General features: G+C 41.4%; 1 protein-coding gene across 1 annotated transcript in view; it reads left to right on the top strand.

Annotated features, from left to right (window-relative positions):
* The window catches only part of NELL2 (neural EGFL like 2), a 189238-nt gene that overhangs the window by 36081 nt on the left and 129863 nt on the right, over positions 1 to 23294 (top strand). Inside the window, exons 4-9 of the mRNA XM_064142220.1 lie at positions 6871 to 7044; positions 7157 to 7253; positions 11235 to 11307; positions 13257 to 13339; positions 14520 to 14648; positions 15889 to 15991. Coding sequence (XP_063998290.1) covers positions 6871 to 7044; positions 7157 to 7253; positions 11235 to 11307; positions 13257 to 13339; positions 14520 to 14648; positions 15889 to 15991 — 659 coding nt within the window. The remainder of the gene's footprint in view (positions 1 to 6870; positions 7045 to 7156; positions 7254 to 11234; positions 11308 to 13256; positions 13340 to 14519; positions 14649 to 15888; positions 15992 to 23294) is intronic.

The raw sequence follows: 23294 nt of genomic DNA, 5'->3' as shown, positions 1-23294 counted from the left end.
CTATTGTCCATTCCACATGTCTGTTAGCATCTTCTTTGGTGTGCTTCTGTCTCCTGCCATTAGTATCCTTGCAGATGATGTAAGGGCATAATTTGTGGGGTAACATTAGCCTGGGACTGTTCCTGACAGGTGGTGTGGAATACCATAGCCACTTGTGGTGGTTTGGGTGTTCCCTGCCCTCCCACACTTTGGAAATCACCCAGACTAGACTCAGCGAGCTCTGGAAATTGAATGAAGCTTATATTTACAGCTTAGCACAATATACAAGCAGATATTTACAGCATACACAGTTATAGACAGAATTATACAAGTTAAAAAGGTAATACAGAAACACAACAGCCCTCCCAGAAACCTGAGTCCCCAGGAGGAGCTCCCAGCCACCCTTCCACCTTCCTCCCACCCCTCTACCTTACCCAAGACTTTGCCTTATGCTCAAGGTAGCTTGGAGTGTCAGCCATGGGAGTTAGGAAGCAGATGGATTAGTCACACAGACAGCAGGTTAGGTTGGAGGGAGAGGTTCAGCTCCAGAGAGACAGAGAGCAACTCTGTTATCCATGTTTGCCTTGTTCTTATGCATCTCAGTAAGCCTATGAGTGAAGTAGACATCACCATTGTTTTCATTAATCCAGATGGGTTTTGAAAGTCTTCAGAGAAGGAGACTCCGCAGCCTCCCTGGGCAGGCTGTTCCAGTGCTCTGTCACGGTCACTGTACAGGTGGTCTCCTCATTTTGAGGTGGAACCTCCTGTGTAGCAGCTTGTATCTGTTCTTCCTTGACCTATCACTGCACACCACTGAAAAAAGACTATCACCTTCATTCTGACATGCACAACTCAGAAATTTATAGACATTAATAAGACGCTCCTTTAAGTTTAATAACTCCACTTCTTTCAGTCTTTCCTTGTAGGAGAGATGTTTGAGTCTCACAGTCATTCTTGTAGCTCTTTGTTTGACTCTCTCCAGCAGATTCCTGTCTCTCTTGAACTGGGGAGCCCAAAACTGGACACAGTATTTCAGGTGTGGTCTCACCAGGGCATACAGAGCAGAGCAAGAGGAGAACCTCCCTAGATCTGCTGAACACGGCGCTCTTGAACCCCAGGATGTGTCCATTTTGGCCACAAAGGCTATTGTCCCAAGGATAACTTGCTGTCCACTAGGACTCCAAGATCATACTCCATGGGGCTGCTTTCCAGCAGGACAACCTCTAACCTGGTGTTACTCCTCCCCAGAGGAAGGAGTCAGCAGTTGTCCTTACTGTATTTCACAAGATCTCTGATTTAAAAAATGTAATTGGCTGCAGCATTAAAGGTTATTTGAGAAAGTCTTTTAGAGAGTCTTTGATTTGCTCACATTTTCACTTCAATGAGTATTTCATCCTGGGCCACACAAGCCTTGGTGTGAGAATGTTTCTGTCAAAAGTTTTGGTTTTAATGACTGGTTCAGCATTCTTCAGCAAAAAAATATCCTATGTCAGAACATTCTTGTCTGGCAGTTAAGCTGCATTTGTCTAGAAACCGAGCTGGTTGCTTTCCTGTCCACTGTGCACTTGCACTAACTTATCTAGAGAAATGAAGACTAGTTCTTTATTTAACACTCCTAAACTGCCAGTCATCTAGGCAGAGCTCTAGGCAGTCAGAGCAAAGCCAATAAGGCCAAACAGTTCTGTGAGTGATGGGAACTAGGTTTTTACAGCTATAAAGCAGATGTTGCTTGGCATTTAGAATCCATCTGGGGGAGAATTTTAATGTTCTAGGGGATGCACCAAGCAGTAAAAACTCTTAGTTAATGTTTCAGAACACTTTTAAGTGTTACTTTCAAATAGAAAAATAAGGTTCATGCTTCCATCCCCCCAGTTATCATACCATGGAAAATGGCAAATAAGACATTGCTGGATGTGGTGGCTGTCTGGCAAGAATTGCTTTTACATCTTCATACCCTACACTTAGCAGAACTGCTTACTGCCATTGTAGCTCTAGTTTGCGATGGATAGGATCTACTGAGTAGGATCTCTCTAGTTCTAATGTTTTATGTAATTATATCTAGTAAAAAAAAGCCACATTTCTTCTATCAAAAATCTCCAGATGAAGATATTTATAAGTAATGGAGATGAGGAATCTTTTTTTTTAGAAGTACCTATTTTGCTTTAACATTATGGGTTTTCCTTCCCTTCTTGGTCTAGATCAATCAAAAATCTCCAGACGAAGATATTTATAAGTAATGGAGATGAGGAATAATTTTTTTAGGACATATTCTGCTTTAACATTATGAGTTTTCCTTCCCTTCTTAGTCTAGATCAAAGAGCCATGAAGGGAATATTTTAACACTCTATCTATAAATGTGAATAGCAAAAGCTAAAATGCTCCATGATATCTTGCCTTTAGCTTCTAAAATATTTGTCTACATGCTGTAGATTGAAGTAGAAATTATTAGTTGCCTGGAGTAAGAGTGGGCAGCTGCCATGTGCCTTTGCTGCATGAAGAGGGATGCTGAATGAGTGAGCAAGTCATCAAAGGCTTGTTAGCAGCTCTGCCTGTTAGCAGGAAGGGCCATACCACCATTTTCTCAACGACTGCTACTGTGTACACCAGGACCACCTCTGACATTGTACCTTTTTGCTGCACGTCCTGACTTGTACTTTCACAGTCTCCCCTGGAGCTGCTCTGTTGCAACCGTAGGAGTAGGTCGTGTACAGGCTGAAGCAGACCACCTGCCCTTTGCCAGGATGGTCAGGAGCAGCTCTGAAGCTGAGCAGATCTGCTGATTCAACTCTCACCCAGCTGTTTCAGTAGATCAGAGCTAAGCAGCAGAGAAAATATCATTGTTTCCTTTAGGGTATTAGAGACAAATTTCCACTAGTGAAGATAGGCTCAGCCTTTGTACGTAAGGGACATTGTCTGGCTCAATTCCAAGCAGAACGACTGACCTTAGCAGTGGCCTTGGCTGTTGCCTTTGCAATGATTGTGCCTGCACAGAGTGATCTGTGGAAATGTAACAACCTTTTTATTCAGGCTGGCATTTCTTTATGTATAAATGTAAGCAAATTTAAGCATGTATCATCTCCCTGTGAAGTCAAATCTGTTTGACCTGAAGCATGTGTGGGTTTTGTGGGTTAAAATCAGGTTGATTAAACAACCACAGAGATCGTGTGTGTTAGGAAAGAGGGAAGCAGATTCTGCTCTTGTACTGTTTCTAATTGTGGTTTGTTTTTCACTTCAAGAGCTCCTTGCCTTTTGTAGCATAGAAGAGGGCCTTGGAGCTGCTGAGAGGAGAAGCAGCAGTGATGTTAGCAGTGGGACTTACTTGACTGTTGCTCTGCGTGCTGTAGGTGGGCTGGGCTGGAGTAGATAAGAAAGCAGTGATTCAGCTGATGAGATTCCTCTCAAACTTTCTAGTAATGACATTCTTGTTCAGAGAACTGCAGTATGATTCAGTTACTGTTTCTTTTGGGAGTAAGTCCTTTAGGAACCAAGATCACCTTCTTTTCTCTCTCAAAAGATTAGTAATCCTGAGTGCACAGAGAAGTGTAGAGTATTTTATTGGTCACTCTAAATGAGCTTTTAAAGCGCAACTGTACTTGTTAATGTTTAGTTGAGTTTCTCAAAGACTCTTCCAAATGGTGGAGAACATGTACTCAAGTATTACAGCACCGTAGTGCAAGAAGCCTTACTGGGGTCAGACTTTGCATTTCCACCTGTATCTGTTTGTGAGTGCTGGGGCTTGCCCTGTCTTCTGAAATTCGCAAGACTGAGTCAGAGTCCTTTAAGTCCCAGCAGTTAAACAAACGTAGAGAAGTGGGATAGAAAGCACAATGTTTCGGCAAAATCAAGGGCAAATGATTCACATTCACTTCCCAGTGTCATCACAGTATCACAGTATCATCAGGGTTGGAAGAGACCTCACAGATCATCAAGTCCAACCCTTTACCACAGAGCTCAAGGCTAGACCATGGCACCAAGTGCCACGTCCAATCTTGCCTTGAACAGCTCCAGGGACAGCGACTCCACCACCTCCCCGGGCAGCCCATTCCAGTGTCCAATGACTCTCTCAGTGAAGAACTTTCTCCTCACCTCAAGCCTAAATCTCCCCTGGTGCAGCCTGAGGCTGTGTCCTCTTGTTCTGGTGCTGGCCACCTGAGAGAAGAGAGCAACCTCCTCCTGGCCACAACCACCCTTCAGGTAGTTGCAGACAGCAATAAGGTCACCCCTGAGCCTCCTCTTCTCCAGGCTAACCAATCCCAGCTCCCTCAGCCTCTCCTCGTAGGGCTGTGCTCAAGGCCTCTCACCAGCCTCGTCGCCCTTCTCTGGACACGCTCAAGCATCTCAATGTCCCTTCTAAACTGAGGGGCCCAGAACTGAACACAGTACTGAAGGTGTGGTCTAACCAGTGCAGAGTACAGGGGCAGAATGACCTCCCTGCTCCTGCTGGCCACACCATTCCTGATGCAGGCCAGGATGCCACTGGCTCTCTTGGCCACCTGGGCACACTGCTGGCTCATGTTCAGGTGGGTATCAATCAGCACCCCCAGATCCCTCTCTGTTTGGCTGCTCTCCAGCCACTCCGACCCCAGCCTGTATCTCTGCATGGGGTTGTTGTAGCCAAAGTGCAGCACCCTGCACTTGGAGCTATTGAACCCCATCCCATTGGACTCTGCCCATCTGTCCAGGCGGTCAAGGTCCCGCTGCAGAGCCCAAGCTGTTAGCTCAAGCTGAAGGCATATTCTTCTGGCTGTCATTCCTCTTGCCTTTCTAATTGTGTTTTCCTGCTGCCTCTAGAGATTATTAGCAAACCACAATTATGCTCCTTATGGCTATTATTTTCTTTTTCATTGTGATGCATATTTTCTCTGAAAATCGTGAAGCCCTCACAAGGTAGATGTTTCTGTTATTTTACCAAGTGGAAGAACAGAAAATGTTGCTTGTGGTTCTCAAAACAGTGTATTAATCACTTTTAAACCCTCAAGTATCCATATTTTTTGCATAGCTTTGAGTAAAAAGAGTTCCTTGCTTACTTGAGCATTATCGAATGTTAGCATCTTCTTTCAGCACTTCTTAACTCTTGGAATTTTTACAGCCACTACTTATTTATTGAGAAATCCACATTTTAGTATCAGAGAATTCACTATCTCCCTTGCATAAGCATTCATTTTATATTTTCTGTGCTGATTGTATGTCTAGTGGTGTAGCTTGTTCCCCTTCCTGCTGGCATCTGTGTGCTGATCTCAGTTCTTGCCACTAACCTTGAAGAGAGGAGAGGTTAGCTGTTGCTTCTACCAGGAGATAATATTTCAATTTATTCTTGCCTTTTTTTTTTTTTCCCCCCCACATTATATCTGCACCTGGGTGGAGACACTTAAAAATTGCTGGAAGAGTCCAGTTCCATAATGTTCCCCTTCTCTTGTGAGTTTCAGAGTGACATTTTTCTTCTTGATCTTGAGTTACAAAGGAGATTAAGTCGACTGATGTCTTGCTGCTATTGCCTGATGTTTTTCCAGCCAGACCTTCAATTAGTTTACACTTCTTGCCAATACAAAAATTATTTTTGAGCCATGAGAAAGTAAATAATCTCAGATTAAAGGAACTGTTGATGAGTATTGTTAAGGGAGAAGAAATTGCCTTTTTCCAGTTTTGTAAGAGGACAACTGTTTTTGTGCTGTTGCTAGGTGCTAGAAAGGAGAGTTGTGCAGTGAGCCCAACCTTCTCTGAGGGATAATGGCTGTAAATGTAGTTTTGATTTGCTCCTCACCTCGCTTTTGAAAACTGCAGCCATCACTTTGTCTGTTCTTTAATACAGATAACCTGTTAAATTGAACATCACCCTAAAATACGTGTGCACTCAGATTACAAACTACTGTCACAGCTGCTTGCAGATGTGGCAGCAAAAAGAGACAAAAAAATTAATTGTGAGTTGCCATGCATCTCATCATATACTTTATTTTCCTTGCTTTTTAGTGGTAGGTTGCATATGATTGCTAGTGAATCTCAGTTTCTGTTTCTCTTTTGTGCTTTAAAAGCACTTTGAGAGAGGATTTTAAAATGAGAAACTTGAAAGACAAATGCTTTGTCAGCTTGTTCCCAGACGAGGTCTGGTATGCAATAAGTGGGCCTAAGTAGCAAGTTTGGTTATGAGGTGCTTTTCAAATTGATCTACTGGGGTTTCACAAGTAAAGCTTGTTTCTACTATCTGCAAATCTGGAATATAGTGCTCTGATACAGCTGAAATACTCTCTCCCTTTTACTATATATGTGTGTGCATGCATATACATAGACATACATGTATACATATACACCCCCCCCCCCCCAAAATACACATACTTATTTAACAGAACAAGTATTTATATGTAACTCTGAGGAGTTAGCAATTTGTGCATTTCTTTGGAGAAATTTCGTTACAAAAAATTAAAGGAGATGTTAACACTACATCTGAAAGCAAACAAAGCAGTTATTCAGTCTTGGTTCTTGCTTACTTCCCTGGTTGATTGGTAGTGGTTAATGATGTCCCTATTGCAAAGCCTGGAGTCCTTTGTGCAGTTGTGCCTTCAGAGTACCCTTACTATGCTTTCCAGATATGAGGCTATTATTCATAATATAGTAATTATATTTACAATCAGATCATGTTACAGAAATAGTGTTGCTGGAGGGGAAAAAATACTTGGTTTGGGATCTTGTGTACTTATACTAAAGTTAGAATTATGTGTTCCTAGGAAGAGTGATACGGTGGAAATTTGAAAAGTGTCTATTTTTGTCTTTCTATCTCCTTGATTGTCTTTTCCTCTCTTTTAAGTAGTTTATGCATGACAATAATGGTAATACTATGTAAAATGTTGCTGTGCTGATAAGAATGGTTGATGACATGGTGATGCATTTATGGTACAGGTACCTGGAGCTGGAAAGCAGCGGTCATCGAAATGAAATCAGGTTGCATTATCGTTCAGGCAGTCATCGCTCCCACACGGAAGTATTCCCATACATTTTGGCAGATGATAAATGGCACAGGCTTTCCTTAGCAATCAGTGCTTCTCACTTGATTTTACATGTGGACTGCAATAAGTAAGTAAAGAGTATTGTTTTATTAAAAGTTGTCCCTTGTGAAACGTTACAGCTCTGAGTAAATGCAAAGATAACGACTTGAGACTTCCTTGCTTTTTTGCTTTGTTTTCAGGATTTATGAAAGAGTTGTGGAGAAGCCCTTCATGGACTTACCTTTGGGTACAACCTTTTGGCTGGGACAGAGGAATAATGCACATGGCTATTTTAAGGTATGCTTTCCCTCAAAGGAAAAGAGTGAGCTTACATAAAAAATGATTCGAGAATAGGAGCATCTTTCATATGAGACAGCAGCCCAGAGAAGAGAAGGGTCAGGAAGGGATCTTATCAACAGGTGTAATACCTGAATTGTGTAGGGGGAATGAAAATTAGGGGTCCAGACTTTTCTTAGTAGTGCCTACTGACAGGCCAAGAAGTAATGGGCAGAAGCTGAAACACTTCAAAGTCCATCTGGACCTTACTAAAATGTTCCTACTACAAGGTTCATCAGACTAAGATTGCTAGGGGGACATTCAAATCTGTGGCTGATCCTGCTTGAGCAGGGGGGTTGGAACAGATGATTTCAGGAGGTGCTTCCCAGTCTCAACTATCCTCCACTTCTGTAATCGTAGCACAGTTCTTAGGGCTGTGGGGTGTTGTATTTCAGCACATGTGATGCAGTGAACTGTTTTTCTATCAAAGTGGACTTTACTAAATAAAGTTGCAGTCAGTTGCATAGGGCTTGCTGGCACCAAAAACCACAGCCAACAGCAGCTTAAGACAGGGAAAGGTAAATGGTTGAATTCCAAGTATGCCAAAAAAAAAGTGCTCAGATTGTCTGTTTCATACCTAGATGTGTTTTCTATGTGTCACAGAACACTACAGTCTAAGGAACTCTAGTTTCATTGTCTCTGTAGGATTTAAATTTCAGCACAGTATCAGCGTGGCTCAGAAATGAGAGATGACTTAGCATCAGTGAAGAGAATGTTTTCTTTTCTCTCCAGAGGAAGAAAGATTGTATGTGCTTTTAGCTTACTCTTACATTAATGTGTGTATGCAGAAAGCACCTGGTGTGTAGCAAGATTGAAGAAATGAATGCTATGTTGAAGTGGAGTGTAAATCTTGATTTCTCTGAGTCCATCAGGTAGCACTCATTGGTTGCAGCTACTATCTGTGGTTTAACCTCAGTCTTCGCTGGAGCTGCTTTAACAAAAACAGACATCCCTGTGGATGTCTTCCACACTGCAGGCCCATTTGCTTCCCAGTAGGTATCATTTAACTTGAGCTGGAAAACAGAATTGATTATGTGGACCACAGACCCAGTCACTTTAAAAAATATGGCCTTGACATGTTGTGGGTTTTTTTCACTGTAGACCACTTGGACTATGGTTTTCATGGCCAGTTCTGTTCTTTTGTGCTAGAACAACTGTTTAGGTGTTGAAATATTTTTTGTTATAAGTAAATGCTAATTTATATCCTTGTTGCACAAGAAGTGGTTCACACAGGTTTGGAAAAAATGACTTTTTGTAACTTTTCAATTCAACATCTCTTTCAGTTTCTTCCAAAAGACTAAAATGAAGTTTGCTAAAAAAACCCCAAAACAACCCTGCAAAATTATTTTGACTGAAATAGTTGAGTCAAAGAATAAAAACAGAACATAGGAATGTATTGCTTAAACTGATCTCTTAAAATAGCTTAATTTATTCTATGTGCTTATAATGAACAATTTCTAAATATCCCCCCCCCCCCTTTTTTTTGTTCTGTTTGTTTTTTAATGTGCCTTCTCAGCTTTTTAATTGGTTGTATTCTTAATTGGTTGTCTTATTCCAACTCATACTCAGTTGCTAATAAGAAGAAGCTTATTATGTGTAGAAAAATAAATACACTGGTAGAGGACCATATCTTTTTATTTCTTGCTATTCAATAAAGATAAACAACATACACAGAATCACAGAACATTACAGGTTGGAAGGGACATCCAGAGATAATCAAGTCCAACTCTCCTGCCAAAGCAGGATCACCTAGGGTAGTCCACACAGGATTGCATCAAGGCAGGTTTTGAAAGTCTTCAGAGAAGGAGATTCCACAACCTCTCTGGGCAGCCTGTTCCAGTGCTCTGTCACTCTCACTGTAAAGAAGTTTCTCCTCATGTTGAGGTGAAACCTACTGTGTTCCAGTTTGTACCCATTGCTCCTTGTCTTATTGACATACATAGGGAATTCTGCCTCAATTAACAACTATAAAGCAGCTTAACTGAAATACAGAAATGGACAGCTGTTAAAAGAACATAAATACAGCCAAAGTATGGGATGCTAACCGATTTCTCCAGCATAGTGTAGGACCAGTGTTCAGACTGACTCTGAGAATGTGACACTGTTGAACAAGACTTTCATCAGTTTAGGTGATGAGGATTTTCAACATTTCTTAGTGCTTTGGAAAGTGTAATTTTTTAGATACTCACTGTGAGAAATTTCTACTGATCTGATTTTTAGAGGTATCTTGTTTCTAAAAATGAGGCTGCTTTGAGTGGATTAAATGGCTTGTCCAGAGGGGTCAAGGTACTCAAAATCATGAGTCACTCTGAAAATAATGGTGTATCTGGTTGTATTTGATTTTTGGATCTAATGTTGCCAGTACAGGATATATTAGTACCTGTTTCACTTTCACAGATTCACAGATTACATCAGGTTAGAAGGCACTCTCAAAGGCCATTTTGTCCAAACCTCCTGCAGTGAGCAGGGACACCTTCAACTAGATCAGGCTGCCCAGGTCCGTATCAAGTCTGATCTTGGATATCTTCAGGGATGGGGCCTGAACCACATCTCTGGACAACCTGTTCCAGTATTTTACCACTCTCATTGTGAAAAACTTCCTCCTATGTCCAACATAAATCTATCCCGCTCCAGTTTAAAACCATTGTGCCTTGTCCTATCGCAACAAGCCCTTCAGAACAGTCCTTTCTTAGCCTTCCTGCAGGTCCCTTCAGATAGAGAAATGCAGCTATAAGTTCTTAGAAGCCTTCTCTTCTCCAGGCTGAAGTTCAAGGCAGGATTGGATGTGGCACTTGGTGCCATGGTCTAGCCTTGAGCTCTGTGGTAAAGGGTTGGACTTGATGATCTGTGAGGTCTCTTCCAACCCTGATGATACTGTGATACTGTGATACTGAACAGCCCCTATTCTGTCAGCCTGTCTTCACAGGGGAGGTGCTTCAGCCCTCTGATCATCTTTGTGGTCTTCCTCTGGATTTGTTACAGCAGATCCATGTCTCTTCTATGTTGGGGGTTCCAGAGCTGGATACACTTAATTTCCACTGCATTCTTAGTGTCATGAAGCATTTTAAACACACTGATACATGATATAATATAATTTTGCCTTTTCTCCTTATAAGGAGTTTTGGAGGTGCAGAGGGAATGAAAGGGGCATTTAGAGTGAATATGACAGGATGGCACTTTTGAGATGCTATTTGGCCTTTACTTTTAGAGAGCAGCAAAGTGTCTATGAATTATACCTTAATGACTAAGGATGCATGTAAATTCTGCCTGCAAACATAGTATCCATTCTTATGGATGAAACTGGCCTTTTCCACATTGTATGGTTGAATTTCATGCTAAACTTCCCATAAATTCTTGCCAACATGGGACTCTGCAGCTATGTAACAGGTGCGTAGTTTCCTGGCATTCTGGATGCTATATGGAAAGATCTTCACTGAAATCATAAAGGGTCTGCATGAATGCATTTTTCCTGACTCAAATTTCTTTCATCTTCACTTCAAAATGACAGTTACAGCTGAGTAAACAATTAGAACTTATTTAAGAGCACTTTTCAAAGTAACTGAAACTGAAGCTGTTTTTCAGGCTACTTTTAAAGGTCAGTGTCAAGATTTTCTGCAGTGACAAGCTGAAAATAACAATGAATTCAAAACAATAACACTCTTACTACTTAATTACATCTTGACATTTCATTTTATGTCTTTAAAAATTATTCAATCTGTTTGTATTTGTGTATCTGTCTATTTTACTTTCTGTTTCTTGTCGCTCACTCCAAGAAGTGGGTCCAGGCAAGAAGCTGTGTTTTCACAAGTATTGGTTTTATCCAACAGTTTTTCTGTGTGGGCTTTAATGATTGACATTGTGAATGGAAAACATAATTTTGACAGATAAAAGTGATGTATCTTTTGGTTTTGTTTTTTTTTTTTCCTACTAATTTACATCTAGGGCATAATGCAAGATGTGCAATTACTTGTCATGCCTCAAGGATTTATTTCTCAATGCCCGGATCTTAATCGCAGTAAGTCTGTTAATTTTTATACCATAATAAAATGAAAGGTGTGCTTTGTACCTGGTTTATGTCCTGTGTTTTCTGTCCTAACAAGGCTTGTTAAAGCTTTGAGTTTCAGCATACTGTTGTAAGCTTTGACAGGATTGGTCCTGTTATGAGTACGCTTCGCAGACTCATAGAATTGTTTCAATTGGAAAAGACCTCTAAGTCCATCAAGTCCAGTCATCACTCAAAGACCATCATGGACTTTAAACCATGTCCTGAAGTGCCATGTCCACATATTTCTTGAACATCTCCAGGCATGGCAACTTCTCCACCTCCCTGGGCAGCCCAATCCAATGCCTGGCCACTTTTTCTCTAACAAAATTTTACCTGATATCCAATCTAAACCTTCCCTGCAACAGTTTCAGCCCATTTACTGTCATCCAACCACCTGACACAAAGGAGAAGAGGCTGACCTCCACCTCACTCCAACCTCCTTTCAGGTAGCTGTAGAGAACAATGAGGTCTCCTCTCAGTCTCCTCCAGACTAAACAATTCCAGTTCCTTCAGCTGCTCCTCCTAAGACTTGTTATCTAGACCTGTCAGCCTCTTCCTTGCCCTTCTCTGGATGCACTCCAGCGACTCAATGTCTTTCTTGTAGTGGGATGCTTGAAACTGAACCTGGTATTCGCGACATGGCTTCAGCAGTGCTGAGTACAGGGGCACAATCTCTCCCATACTCCTCCTGGCTGCTCTATTCCTGGTACAGGCCAGGAAGTCATTTTCCTTCTTGGCCACCTTAGCACACTGCTGACTCATATTCAACTGGCTGTCAACTGGCACCCCAGGTCCTTTTCTGCCAGACAACTTTCTAGCCACTCTGCCCCAAGCCTGTAGGGCTGTGTGGTGTTGTTGTCACCCAAGCCCAGGCTTTGTTAAACCTCATACAGTTGCTCTTGGCCCTTAAATCCAGCCAGTTCAGTTCCTTTTGCAGAGCTTTCCTACCCTCAAGCAGATCACTCTCACCTGGTTTGGTGTCATCTGAAAATCTACTGAGGATGCACCATATGGTTCTGTACCTTTCAGGAGAAGATCTATTTCCAGAAAGCTGAGTGGCTATGCCCTACATCAATGATGTTCACACTAGTTTAAGTGCATTGCTTCATATATACTAGGCTAAATCCATGGCAAATACTTTCTGAGTGTAGCAAACCTTTGCTGTTTGTTTACATTAGAAAGGCCTGGTTGTGGGTACCCAAAGTACCAAACCAACAGCCTGGAGATTCTACAGAACCACTGAAATATTGTGAAGCTTCACATTAGGCAGTTATGTAGGAGTAGGAATTACAAGCTGGTTCTGTTAATTTCCCCCAAACTCTCTTTTCTCCACAAATGGACTTAATAGAATTCTAACTGTGTTAAAGCCAGCTGAGCACTCTCCCTGTTTTCAGTGTGATTAGGATTTCATTCCCATTCATAGTATTTCTGCAGAGCTTTCCTATCCTCAAGCAGATCACTCTCACCTGGTTTGGTGTCATCTGAAAATTTACTAAGGATGCACTCAATTCCCTCATCCAGATCATTGATAAAGATATTAAAGAGAGCTGTCCCCAGTACAGTACTGAACCCTGGGAAACACCACTTGTGGCTGACCACCAACCAGGTTTAACTCCATTCACCACCATCCTGGCCATCCATCCAGTTCTCAACCCACCGAAGCATCCACCCATCCAAGCCATAAGTAGGTACTTTCTCCAGGAGGATGCTGTTGTCCAGATACACAACATGCACAGCCTTTCCCTCACTCCCTAAGTGGGCTGCTTTTGTCAAGCATGATCTGCCCTTCATGAACCCGTGCTGGCTGGGGTTTTCTTAATTGCTATAAGTGTTGAACTTAGTATATCTATCATATACATATAGATAGTGTATGTATATGCATTATATACATATATATAATATGTATTTTGTTATTCTAGCATGCCCAACTTGTAATGACTTCCACGGACTGGTGCAGAAAATTATGGAACTGCAAGACATCTTAGCCAAAACATCAGCTAAGGTAATGTTTACTAGGAGCCATGGCACAGGAGAAATGAGGCCTCTTAAGGCCCTCTTAAACTGCTGTCTTTTTAGATTATTCATGTGTATGTGGGGATGTGCATATGGCTGTGTATAGAACATCCCTGCATGGTTATGTTTATATACTTTTATTTGTGTGTCTCTAGTGTCTATACATACAGATTCCTACTTCAGAGAGCTTTCTTGTGCTTTAATATTTCGTATAGAATAATATCTTTTAATACTAAAGAGAAACCACATCCCTGCTAACAAGTTGAAGTAGAATGAAGTAAGTTACTGTGCTGGTAGCACATAGTGTGGCAAGGTTAATTAATCTAGACCTGAGCTGCCAAATGCATGTTCAGATCAAATATATGCAAGACTTGGAATTAAAACTCAAAAAATCCAAAGCAGCATGCCTTCCCCTCTACAATATTACAAAAAAAGCATTTTTGATGTGTGCTGGTGAACAGTCTTCTGATTCTGTCAGCTCTTCAGACATCTGTAGGAATGCTGTTACTTGGCTGATTTGATGCACAGATGCTAGAATCATAGAATGGTTTGGGCTCTAAAGGACCTCCAAAGGCCATCTGATCCAACCCTCTCTGAGGGGACATCCTCAACTAGTACAGGTTGCCTAGAGCCTTGTCAAGCCTTGCCTTGAATATCTCCAGGGATAGAGCCTCAGCCACCTCCCTCAGCAACCTGTTCCAGTGTTCCACTGCTTTCATGGTGAAGAACTTGTTGCTATGTTAAAAATCCCTTGATTGATGTTGAGAAACACTTGCTAACATGTTCCTTTTGAGCATTACTTCCAAATTTGCCTCCACTTAGATTTAGGTGGATAATCTAATGCAAAATAGGTTGTGTAGAGCAAGATTTTCGGTCAGTTCACACACACTTGAGAAATCAAAGGCCATGCCCATCATGACTTACTCATTTTCATGGCATCCTTGATGTTAGAGGAAGAAGAAGTGCATTTTATCCTTCTTAATTTCCATCTTCAAATGACTGGTGGTTTAATATTATATTTGACAATAATTGTTTTAATATCTTTGCATTTTCCTGTATGTATTCTCTCATCTGGATGCTTGGTGATAGGAGCTTAGTTTAAATCATATTCATACTACTGTGGAAACCACTTTAAAATTATTTTTTTTTTTGGTGAATTGTAAATACAGTTGTCCCAAGCTGAGCAGAGGATGAACAAGTTGGATCAGTGCTACTGTGAAAGGACCTGCACAACGAAAGGCATGACTTACAGAGAGTTTGAATCCTGGACAGATGGCTGTAAGAACTGCACTTGCATGGTATGGTTTGAGTGGAGACTCAGAAACTCTGGTGTTTCCTCTAATTACCAGTTTGGTTGAAGCAAATAATGAGAAAAATTCCAGGTCTGTGCTAGGTAGCAATGGAAGTGCTGGGAAACTTGTTCTAAGTCTAAGGGATAGTATTACTAAATAAGTTTTCCTGTTGTTTCAGCAGTGCCAGTGTGTGTAGCTATCCTGTGTTTCACATCATCATGTGCAGTTGGTATGCAATATACTTATCATCTTATCCACATGCACTGAGCTGCAGCTTTGCTGGATAATTAATGTCCTGCTTTTTGTCAGTATAAACACAGGCTTCTTCTTCACAAATGATCTAACAGATTCCTTGTGTCTTATTCCCTTGGGTTGTCTTTGATTAAATGAGTAGAATGTCATGGTCATATGCATGCTCTGTTATATTGCAAATGAAAAAGATTAGTTAGGTGAATGGAAGATTCCCAAAGGTATTGCAACTCCAGAAGTGATCACAAGTATCCTTTCAGGTACCAAACCATGGCAACTTTGTTATTGTCCATTCACGTACAACTCATTAATTCCATTTGAACTATTTAAATGCCTAATCCAAAGGCCATTAGAAACTGGTCAAAAGGCTGCTGTTGTTTGTCACCTTAGACTGATTTTTTGGCATCTAGAATCTGCTAAATGATTCTCTTTAAGCTTTGTGTGATTTTGATCTTTCTAGGGGGATATTCAGTTTGCTTTTAGTGTTGTAGTGTTTTAGACAGCTTAGCTCATGGTATCAAATCCAGCCAGTAGCCATTTAAAATTTATTGAATTTAATGTTAAATGCATTACATATTTTTATCAGATTTTTGTTGCAGCTATGATATTATTACCTTTTAGAAATGCATTGCCTTTTATGCAAAAAAAAACCAACCCCAAAAGCAGAGTATTATTCTGTGAAGTTATTTCACACTAATGTGTCAACTTGCTGCTGATTGGCAGAATATTTTGCCTCCAAATAAATTTCCCTCTTAAAAAGAATAAATTGATCATTACCATCTCAAAGAACATGTCATACATGTCTAAAAGATTGTACACATGGCATTCCAAAGGTACAGTTTCTGTTCTGTTGTTAAAGCAACCATGCTAAAAGGCCTTTTTGGGTGTTGTTAGATTGCTCATTGCATTTTAAACCAGAATTTTAAGTTTCTGTGTTTGAGATCATCTCTGCTCTTGCTAAATATAACTACCAGTTAAAAACCTGTTGTTCTTCTAGAATGGCACTGTGCAGTGTGAGGCTTTGATTTGCCCCCTCTCTGGCTGCCCACTTAACTCTGCTCTGGCGTATGTGGATGGCAAGTGCTGCAAAGAATGCCAATGTAAGTTTTGCTGTTGTGCTTCTTCTAATGAACACCCTGAAGTCTGTAAAGAAAATTAACCTTTCTGTAAACGTGTCAGTGAAAGAATTGGTCAGGGAATGAAATATTTGGGTTGAGGAGTTCTGTGACTATTTCATTGTAGTTATGTGCCTTTTATATATATATACATACACAGAGAAAGAGATAGATAGATAGATAGATAGATAGATAGAGATAGATATTTCTTATCAATGTGTAAAACTTTTTACAGACTTCCATAATCTATCTTTTAAATCAAACTGCTAGAAATTCAAGAGTGATTGTCTGGTGTTTGGTTTGACTGGCTTTTCTAACACCACTGTTGCAAGGAGGATGCACTTTTGGTCTCATGTTTTAGTGCTAGAAACAGAGGTTCAGATTTATGATTATTCTTCTGTAATTAGGGAAAGAGAAAACTCATACTAGACCCAAGAGACCAGCAAAAACCAGACACTAAGAAATGTTCTTCCACAAAGGTCAGAACTATATAGGAAACCGGATAGAAGTAATTTAATGTTGCCATTTAAGATAGGTGATTACCTTTTGGTTTTATAGCATGTTGGCTTTGCAAATAGGGCCAGAGGAGGAGAATTTTATGTTTATCATTACCTAGATGGACTATATAAAGTATTTCAGATGTATTGCATATGTGGTGGTTATGTAGGCTATGGTGGAATCCATGCTTGCTGGAACATGTCCAGAGAAGGGCCATGAGGATGATCAAAGGACTGAAGCACCTCTCCTACAGAGACAGGCTGAGAGTGCTGGGGTTGTTCAGTTTCAAGAAGAGAAGACTCCAAGGAGACCTTATTGTGGCCTTCCTATATCTGAAGGGGGCCTACAAGAAAGCTGGCGAGAGACTTCTTAGGGTGTCAGCTGGTGATAGGACTAGGGGTAATGGATCCAAGCTAGAGGAGAGTAGATTTAGATTAGACATTAGGAAGAAGTTCTTCACCATAAGGGTAGTGAGACTCTGAAACAGGCTGCCCAGGGAGGTGGTGGAAGCCCCATCTCTGGATGTTTTTAAGGCTGGGCTGGATGTGGCTCTAGGAAACCTAATCTGGTGGAGGGTGTCCCTGCCTGTGGCAGGGAGGTTGGAGCTGAATGATCCTTGAAGTCCCTTCCAACCCTGACAGTTCTGTGATTCTGTGAAATTGAGCATGAAATGTGCATACTTCAGATTTTTCTGTGGGGTTTCATCACTCTTCTACTGCTGAATAAAACTTCTTGCAGAGTATAGAGAAATGTATATCTGGTTAAAATGACATGTTGTAAGATAAAATGCAGGAAGACATTTTGTACTCCATTGATCTTGGTCCATGGGAGTTTATTAATACTTAATTGTGTTGGAAGTTACACAAACCATCCCATTTTATAAAACCTTATTAACTTACTCAAATAGATTAATCCTAATTGAGAGGAAATGAGAATTAATTTTTTTTAAACAGCTATGACTTTCCATACATATTGTATAGCTCAGGGAATTAGTAGTTCAGAGATGTGAGATCTCTGGAGTTCAAGTCTCTGTTTGAATCTTTGGCTGTGTTGGCAGAGTTTGAAAACCTGATTGTCCAAAGTATGTTCTTGTAAGGTAGCAGCAGTGAACTGAGTTGAGAGTTCTCTATGTAGATGTTAGTGGGGAAACACATCATATGACTTCTCACAAAGTGGGAATCTTGACAAAGGTCATTTAAACAAGCATGAGGATGCTGATCTTGTCATGCAGCATTGCTACTTCTCCAACCCCAAGCAGCGCTATAGGCTGGGGACTGAGTGGCTGGAGAGCAGCCAGGAGGAAAGGGACCTGGGGGTACTGATAGATAGTAGGCTGAAGATGAGCCAGCAGTGTGCTCAGGTGGCCAAGAGAGCCAATGGCATCCTGGCCTGCATCAGGAACAGTGTGGCCAGTAGGACAAGGGAGGTTATTCTTCCCCTGTACTCAGCACTGGTCAGGCCACACCTTGAGTGCTGTGTCCAGTTCTGGGCCCCTCAATTCAAGAGAGATGTTGAGGTGCTGGAATGTGTCCAGAGAAGGGCAACAAAGCTGGTGAGGGGCCTGGAACACAAACCCTATGAGGAGAGGCTGAGGGAGCTGGGGTTGTTTAGCCTGGAGAAGAGGAGGCTCAGGGGTGATCTTATTACTGTCTACAACTACCTGAAGGGGCATTGTAGCCAGGTGGGGGTTGGCCTCTTCTCCCAGGCAACCAGCAACAGAACAAGGGGACACAGTCTCAAGTTGTGCCAGGGTAGGTCTAGGCTGGATGTTAGGAAGAAGTTCTTCCCAGAGAGAGTGATTTGCCATTGGAATGGGCTGCCCAGGGAGGTGGTGGAGGCACCGTCCCTGGGGGTCTTCAAGAAAAGACTGGATGAGGCACTTAGTGCCATGGTCTAGTTGACTGGCTAGGGCTGGGTGCTAGGTTGGACTGGATGATCTTGGAGGTCTCTTCCAACCTGGTTGATTCTATGATTCTATGATACAGTTCTGGTACAGCACACACAGTGAAGTCTACTCTGTTACTGTCTTTTTGGCGATATCACCAGAAGCCTTTCAGCCAGTGTTGTTAATTTGATGCAACTATGTAATTCAGTTTATAACTAACATGCACACATATAACTCTCTTGACAAATTACCACAAAAAATATATTAGATAAAAAAATATAGAAATTGCTTTTGGAAAATTACTCCTAACTTGTTTAAAGTGTCTTCTGGGGAAAAAAAAATCAAACAACTTTTTAAATGATCACATCTTTAGAACCAAAGGACAGAGTGCAAGCTGGAGTACCACTGACAAATTAGTTAAATTTCTGTGGAGGAGTGGAAATTAGAAGCTATGGAGACTGCAGGACCCTCACTTACTCTGCAGTCCAGTTTGGTGGAAATACTGAGTTGTCATTGGGTTCATCTGTGTGACAGCTGTATTCTGTCATCTTGATGTCTTCAGCTAAAGGTCTGAGCTGCTTGAGGTCAGTGTACTCAGTGGCTACAGTTCTTGAGAAGTCAAAACTGAGTTCCTCCTTTTAGATACATTATAAGAATTTTGGTATGTGTTCCCCCCCCCCCAGTTCTTAGAACAGTATCAGGGGACTAGATTATGTGGAGAGAACACAGATGCCTTATAATTGGGGAAACAGCTAATTAGAGTGTGTTGCTCAAGGAGCTACTACCCTTAGATTTGGACAATCAATCATATATGTTGAGAAAGAGTGATCACAGCATGTTAGGGGTTGGAAGGGACCCAAGGAGATCATCAAGTCCAACCCCCCTGATAGAGCAGGACAATACTATCTAACACAGATCACAGAGGAACACATCCAGGCAGGCCTTGAAAGTCTCCAGAGGAGATGCCTAATACACTGTGGTTTAGCTGGATTTGGAATATCTGTGGAATCTGTTTTCTTCCTGGTGTTTGGTTTACTTTGTGCCAGATGATTGGTTGTTTTCTGCCTAGGCAGTGGTAGCTATGGCAGCCTTATTGCTGTGTTTCATGTAGATCTGAATTGTTTCCCTTCAGACTTCTTTGTTTCTTCTACTGGTGTTTGCACAGAGCTGCCAAAAATACAAAGAGCAGTGTCTGATATAGTGACAGCTGGCATAGAAGAGTAAAAGTATACAACACTTAAGGCATTTACAGTGATCAGTAAGCAGGTTTCCCATGGTTTTGGCTTTACTCTGTTCTTATGTGCTTCCCCCACCTTCCTGCCCCATTGCCTCGAGGCAGCTTTAATTCTGCATGGTTTCAAGTATATGGAATCTGGGAACATAAACTGAAGTAGCTTCACTTATACTAATAAATAGAATAGGGCAGGCACAGTCCTGTTACTCTAGGGCTAGGTGACACTTGTGGCTTGCATCTATATGGCTACACTCTCTTCCCCTTCCCCCTCTCGATAGGTTATCTTTACCCAGATGGCTGACTTGGAATGGCCTCTGATCAGTGCCACAACTGGTGCTGCTGCAGAGTGTGCTGACTGGTGCCATGATGTGTGCTAGTGCTCAGGCTGCATGGAAGATTACAAACTGTACAGGCTTTTTCAAAGCTGTTGTCATTTACTGTTACATTTACTTGTGCTTAACTTGCTAGTTACGGACATCACCAGTTGGACATCACTTTATAGCCAGTGAAAGAGACTGGCACCTCCAGAAGGCACTTGGTGCTGAGGGGAGGCTGGAAGTGATGGGATGAATTGCCTTCTGGAGGAGAACATCTCTCTTTCTGTGATCAGTGTAGGGAGCCCAGGAGATTAGATGGGATACTGAACTTCTAGCCAGCTAAAGTTGTGACGTTAGTCTTTCCATCAGTTACTGTAACGACTATCAGATGTGTCAGATAGGAATGGAAAGTGCTGGATTTTTAAGCTTGATTTTGACATTAAGTGCTTATGCTAAGAGACCTGTGGGAGCCTACCACACTGCCAAGACCTAGGAATTGAATTTCATCCCAGTCTAGCATTTACACATTGGAACAGTGCAGCCTTGTTGTATGTCATTTGATGACACTTTGGACACTTTAGAAACTTCAGCACAACTGATTCTTTATGGTTTTCTGTAATGTTCTGTTCAGGGGAAGAACGTTTAGTAAGGAAAAATTGTAGGCTTTTCTCTGTTTGTTTGTGTGGGGGTTTTGCCCCCTTTCCCCCCCTTTTTTTTTTAAATTGTTTTGTTTCATTGTGTGGACTCTTCATTTGTTTGGTTTTTAACCAATATTGCTTTGGCTTTGGCGGTTCTTATGAGCCAAAAGGAAAAAAAATATACCCCAAATATATACCCAAAACCAGAACAAAACCCCAAGCAACTCAAATTCTGACCATCCCCCCCTAACTCTGCCTTTGAGGACATTCAGACGACTTGTTCTGTTTTGTCTTGTGTGAAGGTTGATGCTGGTAGTGTGACGACTGGCAATGTATGCGAGTTATTGCTGTGTGTTCTATTAGCCACAATGGGCTAAAAGAAGCAATGATCTTCCAAGACACATGAATTGGCCATTGTCTTGGATGTATGTTTCAGCTGCAGATGAACTATTCAACACAAAATTCAGTGCAGCAACCAGAGCATATATCTTAGATCAATGGGAGCTTCCTGTGGAGAGTTGTTTGGAGATGGAAAGCAGAGACTACTTTCTTTCCTATTCCCAGTGCACTTTTAAAACTGTCTGAGAAGGTATGTGCAAAAGGTCACTAAATTCTTTTCTCCTCTGCAGAGACAAATGTGTTGTGTGGTGGCAGGCACTGATCTGAATTGGGGAAAGATTAAGGTCCCCTGCTGACCCTATAAAGTATTGCTTTAGACCACAGACTTGGCTTAAGAAATGCATGTTCATTTATTTTAAGTGAGTTGTGGAAGGACTGCCAATGTCTTAGCAGCTGAGACAATTGGTGCTTGGTCAGCAAATCTTTTTATGGTAGTGTTTGTATTACTTGGTGTATTTATCAGCTGGTGTTAACACTAAGACAGCATTTCCAGTAGCTGTCTGATATATGTATATTGTTAACAAATGAAGGCAGTGTATTTTTAACAAACAGATTTCAGCAGAGGTTAAAGTCTGAGCCACGATGTTCAAATCTGCAGGCTGTGATTTTTTCCATGATCTTGGGGTTTTTTTTTGGTCTGGAATAGTTTGGTCATTTTCTGCTGCGTTGTAGCCACTTTGCACTCTAACAAGTGTTTTAAAAAGGCTGTGAGAAGCATAAGGCTGTGTTGGATCAACTCATATGTCTGTTGCTAGCAGGCAGGGAGAGTTATAGAACCCAGGAAGGGTTTTTTGACAAAATAATTAAAGCACAAATATGGGTATGGTAGGTCTTATACAGGGGGTTCTGTTGCAGTAGTCTGTCTTGCTAGATATTTTTATATGCAAAACTAGGGAATTTCCCCTCTTACTCTCCAAGGTGGATTTTTTCCCCCTTTCATTTTTTTTTTTTTCCTGAAGCTACACACTCTTCTGCAAGAGTTGTGAAAACCCATTTGCTTCTGTGGTGGTTTGGGTGTTCCCCGCTTTAGAAGTCACCCTGACTAGACTCAGTTGGCTCTGGGAATATAAATGAAGCTATTTATTTACAGCTAGCACAATATACAAGCAGATATTTACAGTATATGCAGTTATAGACAGAAATATACAAGGCAAAAGTAATACAGAAACACAACTCCCCTCCCAGAAACCTGAGTCCCCAGAAGGGGCTCTCAACCACCCCTGCACCTTCCCCCTGCCCCTCTCAGCCTTACCCCAGTCCTAAGGAAGAATAGAGGTTCAGCCAAGAGGTTAAGAAGCAAAGGTGAGTGGCAGGTGAGGTTAGGGAGATGCAGCTCAGTCAAAGCCCAGCCTGAGAGTGCAGACGAAGTGGCCAGAGTGTTATCTAATGTTTACTTTCTTCTCGTTCAGCAAGACTCTGAGGGAAGCAGACATCACCACTGTTTTCCTTTCACAGCCTATGATCTACTTTTTCTCACCAAAACATTCTAGCCTCCTTCAAACTAGCACAGCTTCTCATATGCATAACAATTGACTGTCAGCAAGAGTGCAGATTTTTTTATCTACAAACTTAGGGAATATCAGTTCAGCTTTCCCTGAAATTAATCATTTATCCAGATAGGTTGAAGCATTATAAACATAAGCCTGTGCTGCTTACTAAATGTTCACCTTTTCACAAAATTGCCACCTGTTTTGAAGGCTGAAGGAGTGGCACCATCTTACTTTAGGTGATATCTCATCAGTGGCAAGGTGACACACCAGCTCTCTCCTCCTTTGTCTAGGTGCTGGAGGAACTTCTCCTGCATCCAGTGGGGCACAGAGAAGAGGCTGCAGCTCAGGGAATTGATTGAATGTCAGGGTTAGTGAGTGCTGACTCATCAAGCTATCTTACCCTTGCAACAAATCAGAAGGGGCAGTGTGGAAACTGAAAAACAATGCTAGCAGGCTGGTGGGCACATGACATGGATCTGAGGCCTGTGGGGCAGCCAACAGGTTCAGGGTGACAGAACATGTATTGGTACAAAGGAAAAAGAAAGCATTTTTAGCAGTGAAAAAATGATTAGTCATTTATCATAGCTTTGTTTTGGTTTTGTTCAGTTTATTTTTGTTTCATTTTCAAAGCATGCTTCAAAATACAAAGGAGAAGCAACCTTTTGCCTCACACAAAACTTAGTTGCTTTTGAATGACAAATATATGTGCGTTCAAGTTACAAGTTCAAACAAAGCATAAATTCTGTTATTTTGAGTTGGTTTGTTGTTTGGTGTTTATTTATATTTTTTTTCCCTATGAAAAAATCAAATAAATTATCCTACTTCAA

Source organism: Pogoniulus pusillus, chromosome 4 (assembly GCF_015220805.1).
Source record: "Pogoniulus pusillus isolate bPogPus1 chromosome 4, bPogPus1.pri, whole genome shotgun sequence".
Taxonomy (NCBI): Eukaryota; Metazoa; Chordata; class Aves; order Piciformes; family Lybiidae; genus Pogoniulus; species Pogoniulus pusillus.
The sequence above is the reverse complement of the archived record's forward strand: the minus strand, read 5'-3'. Positions and strand labels throughout refer to the sequence as shown.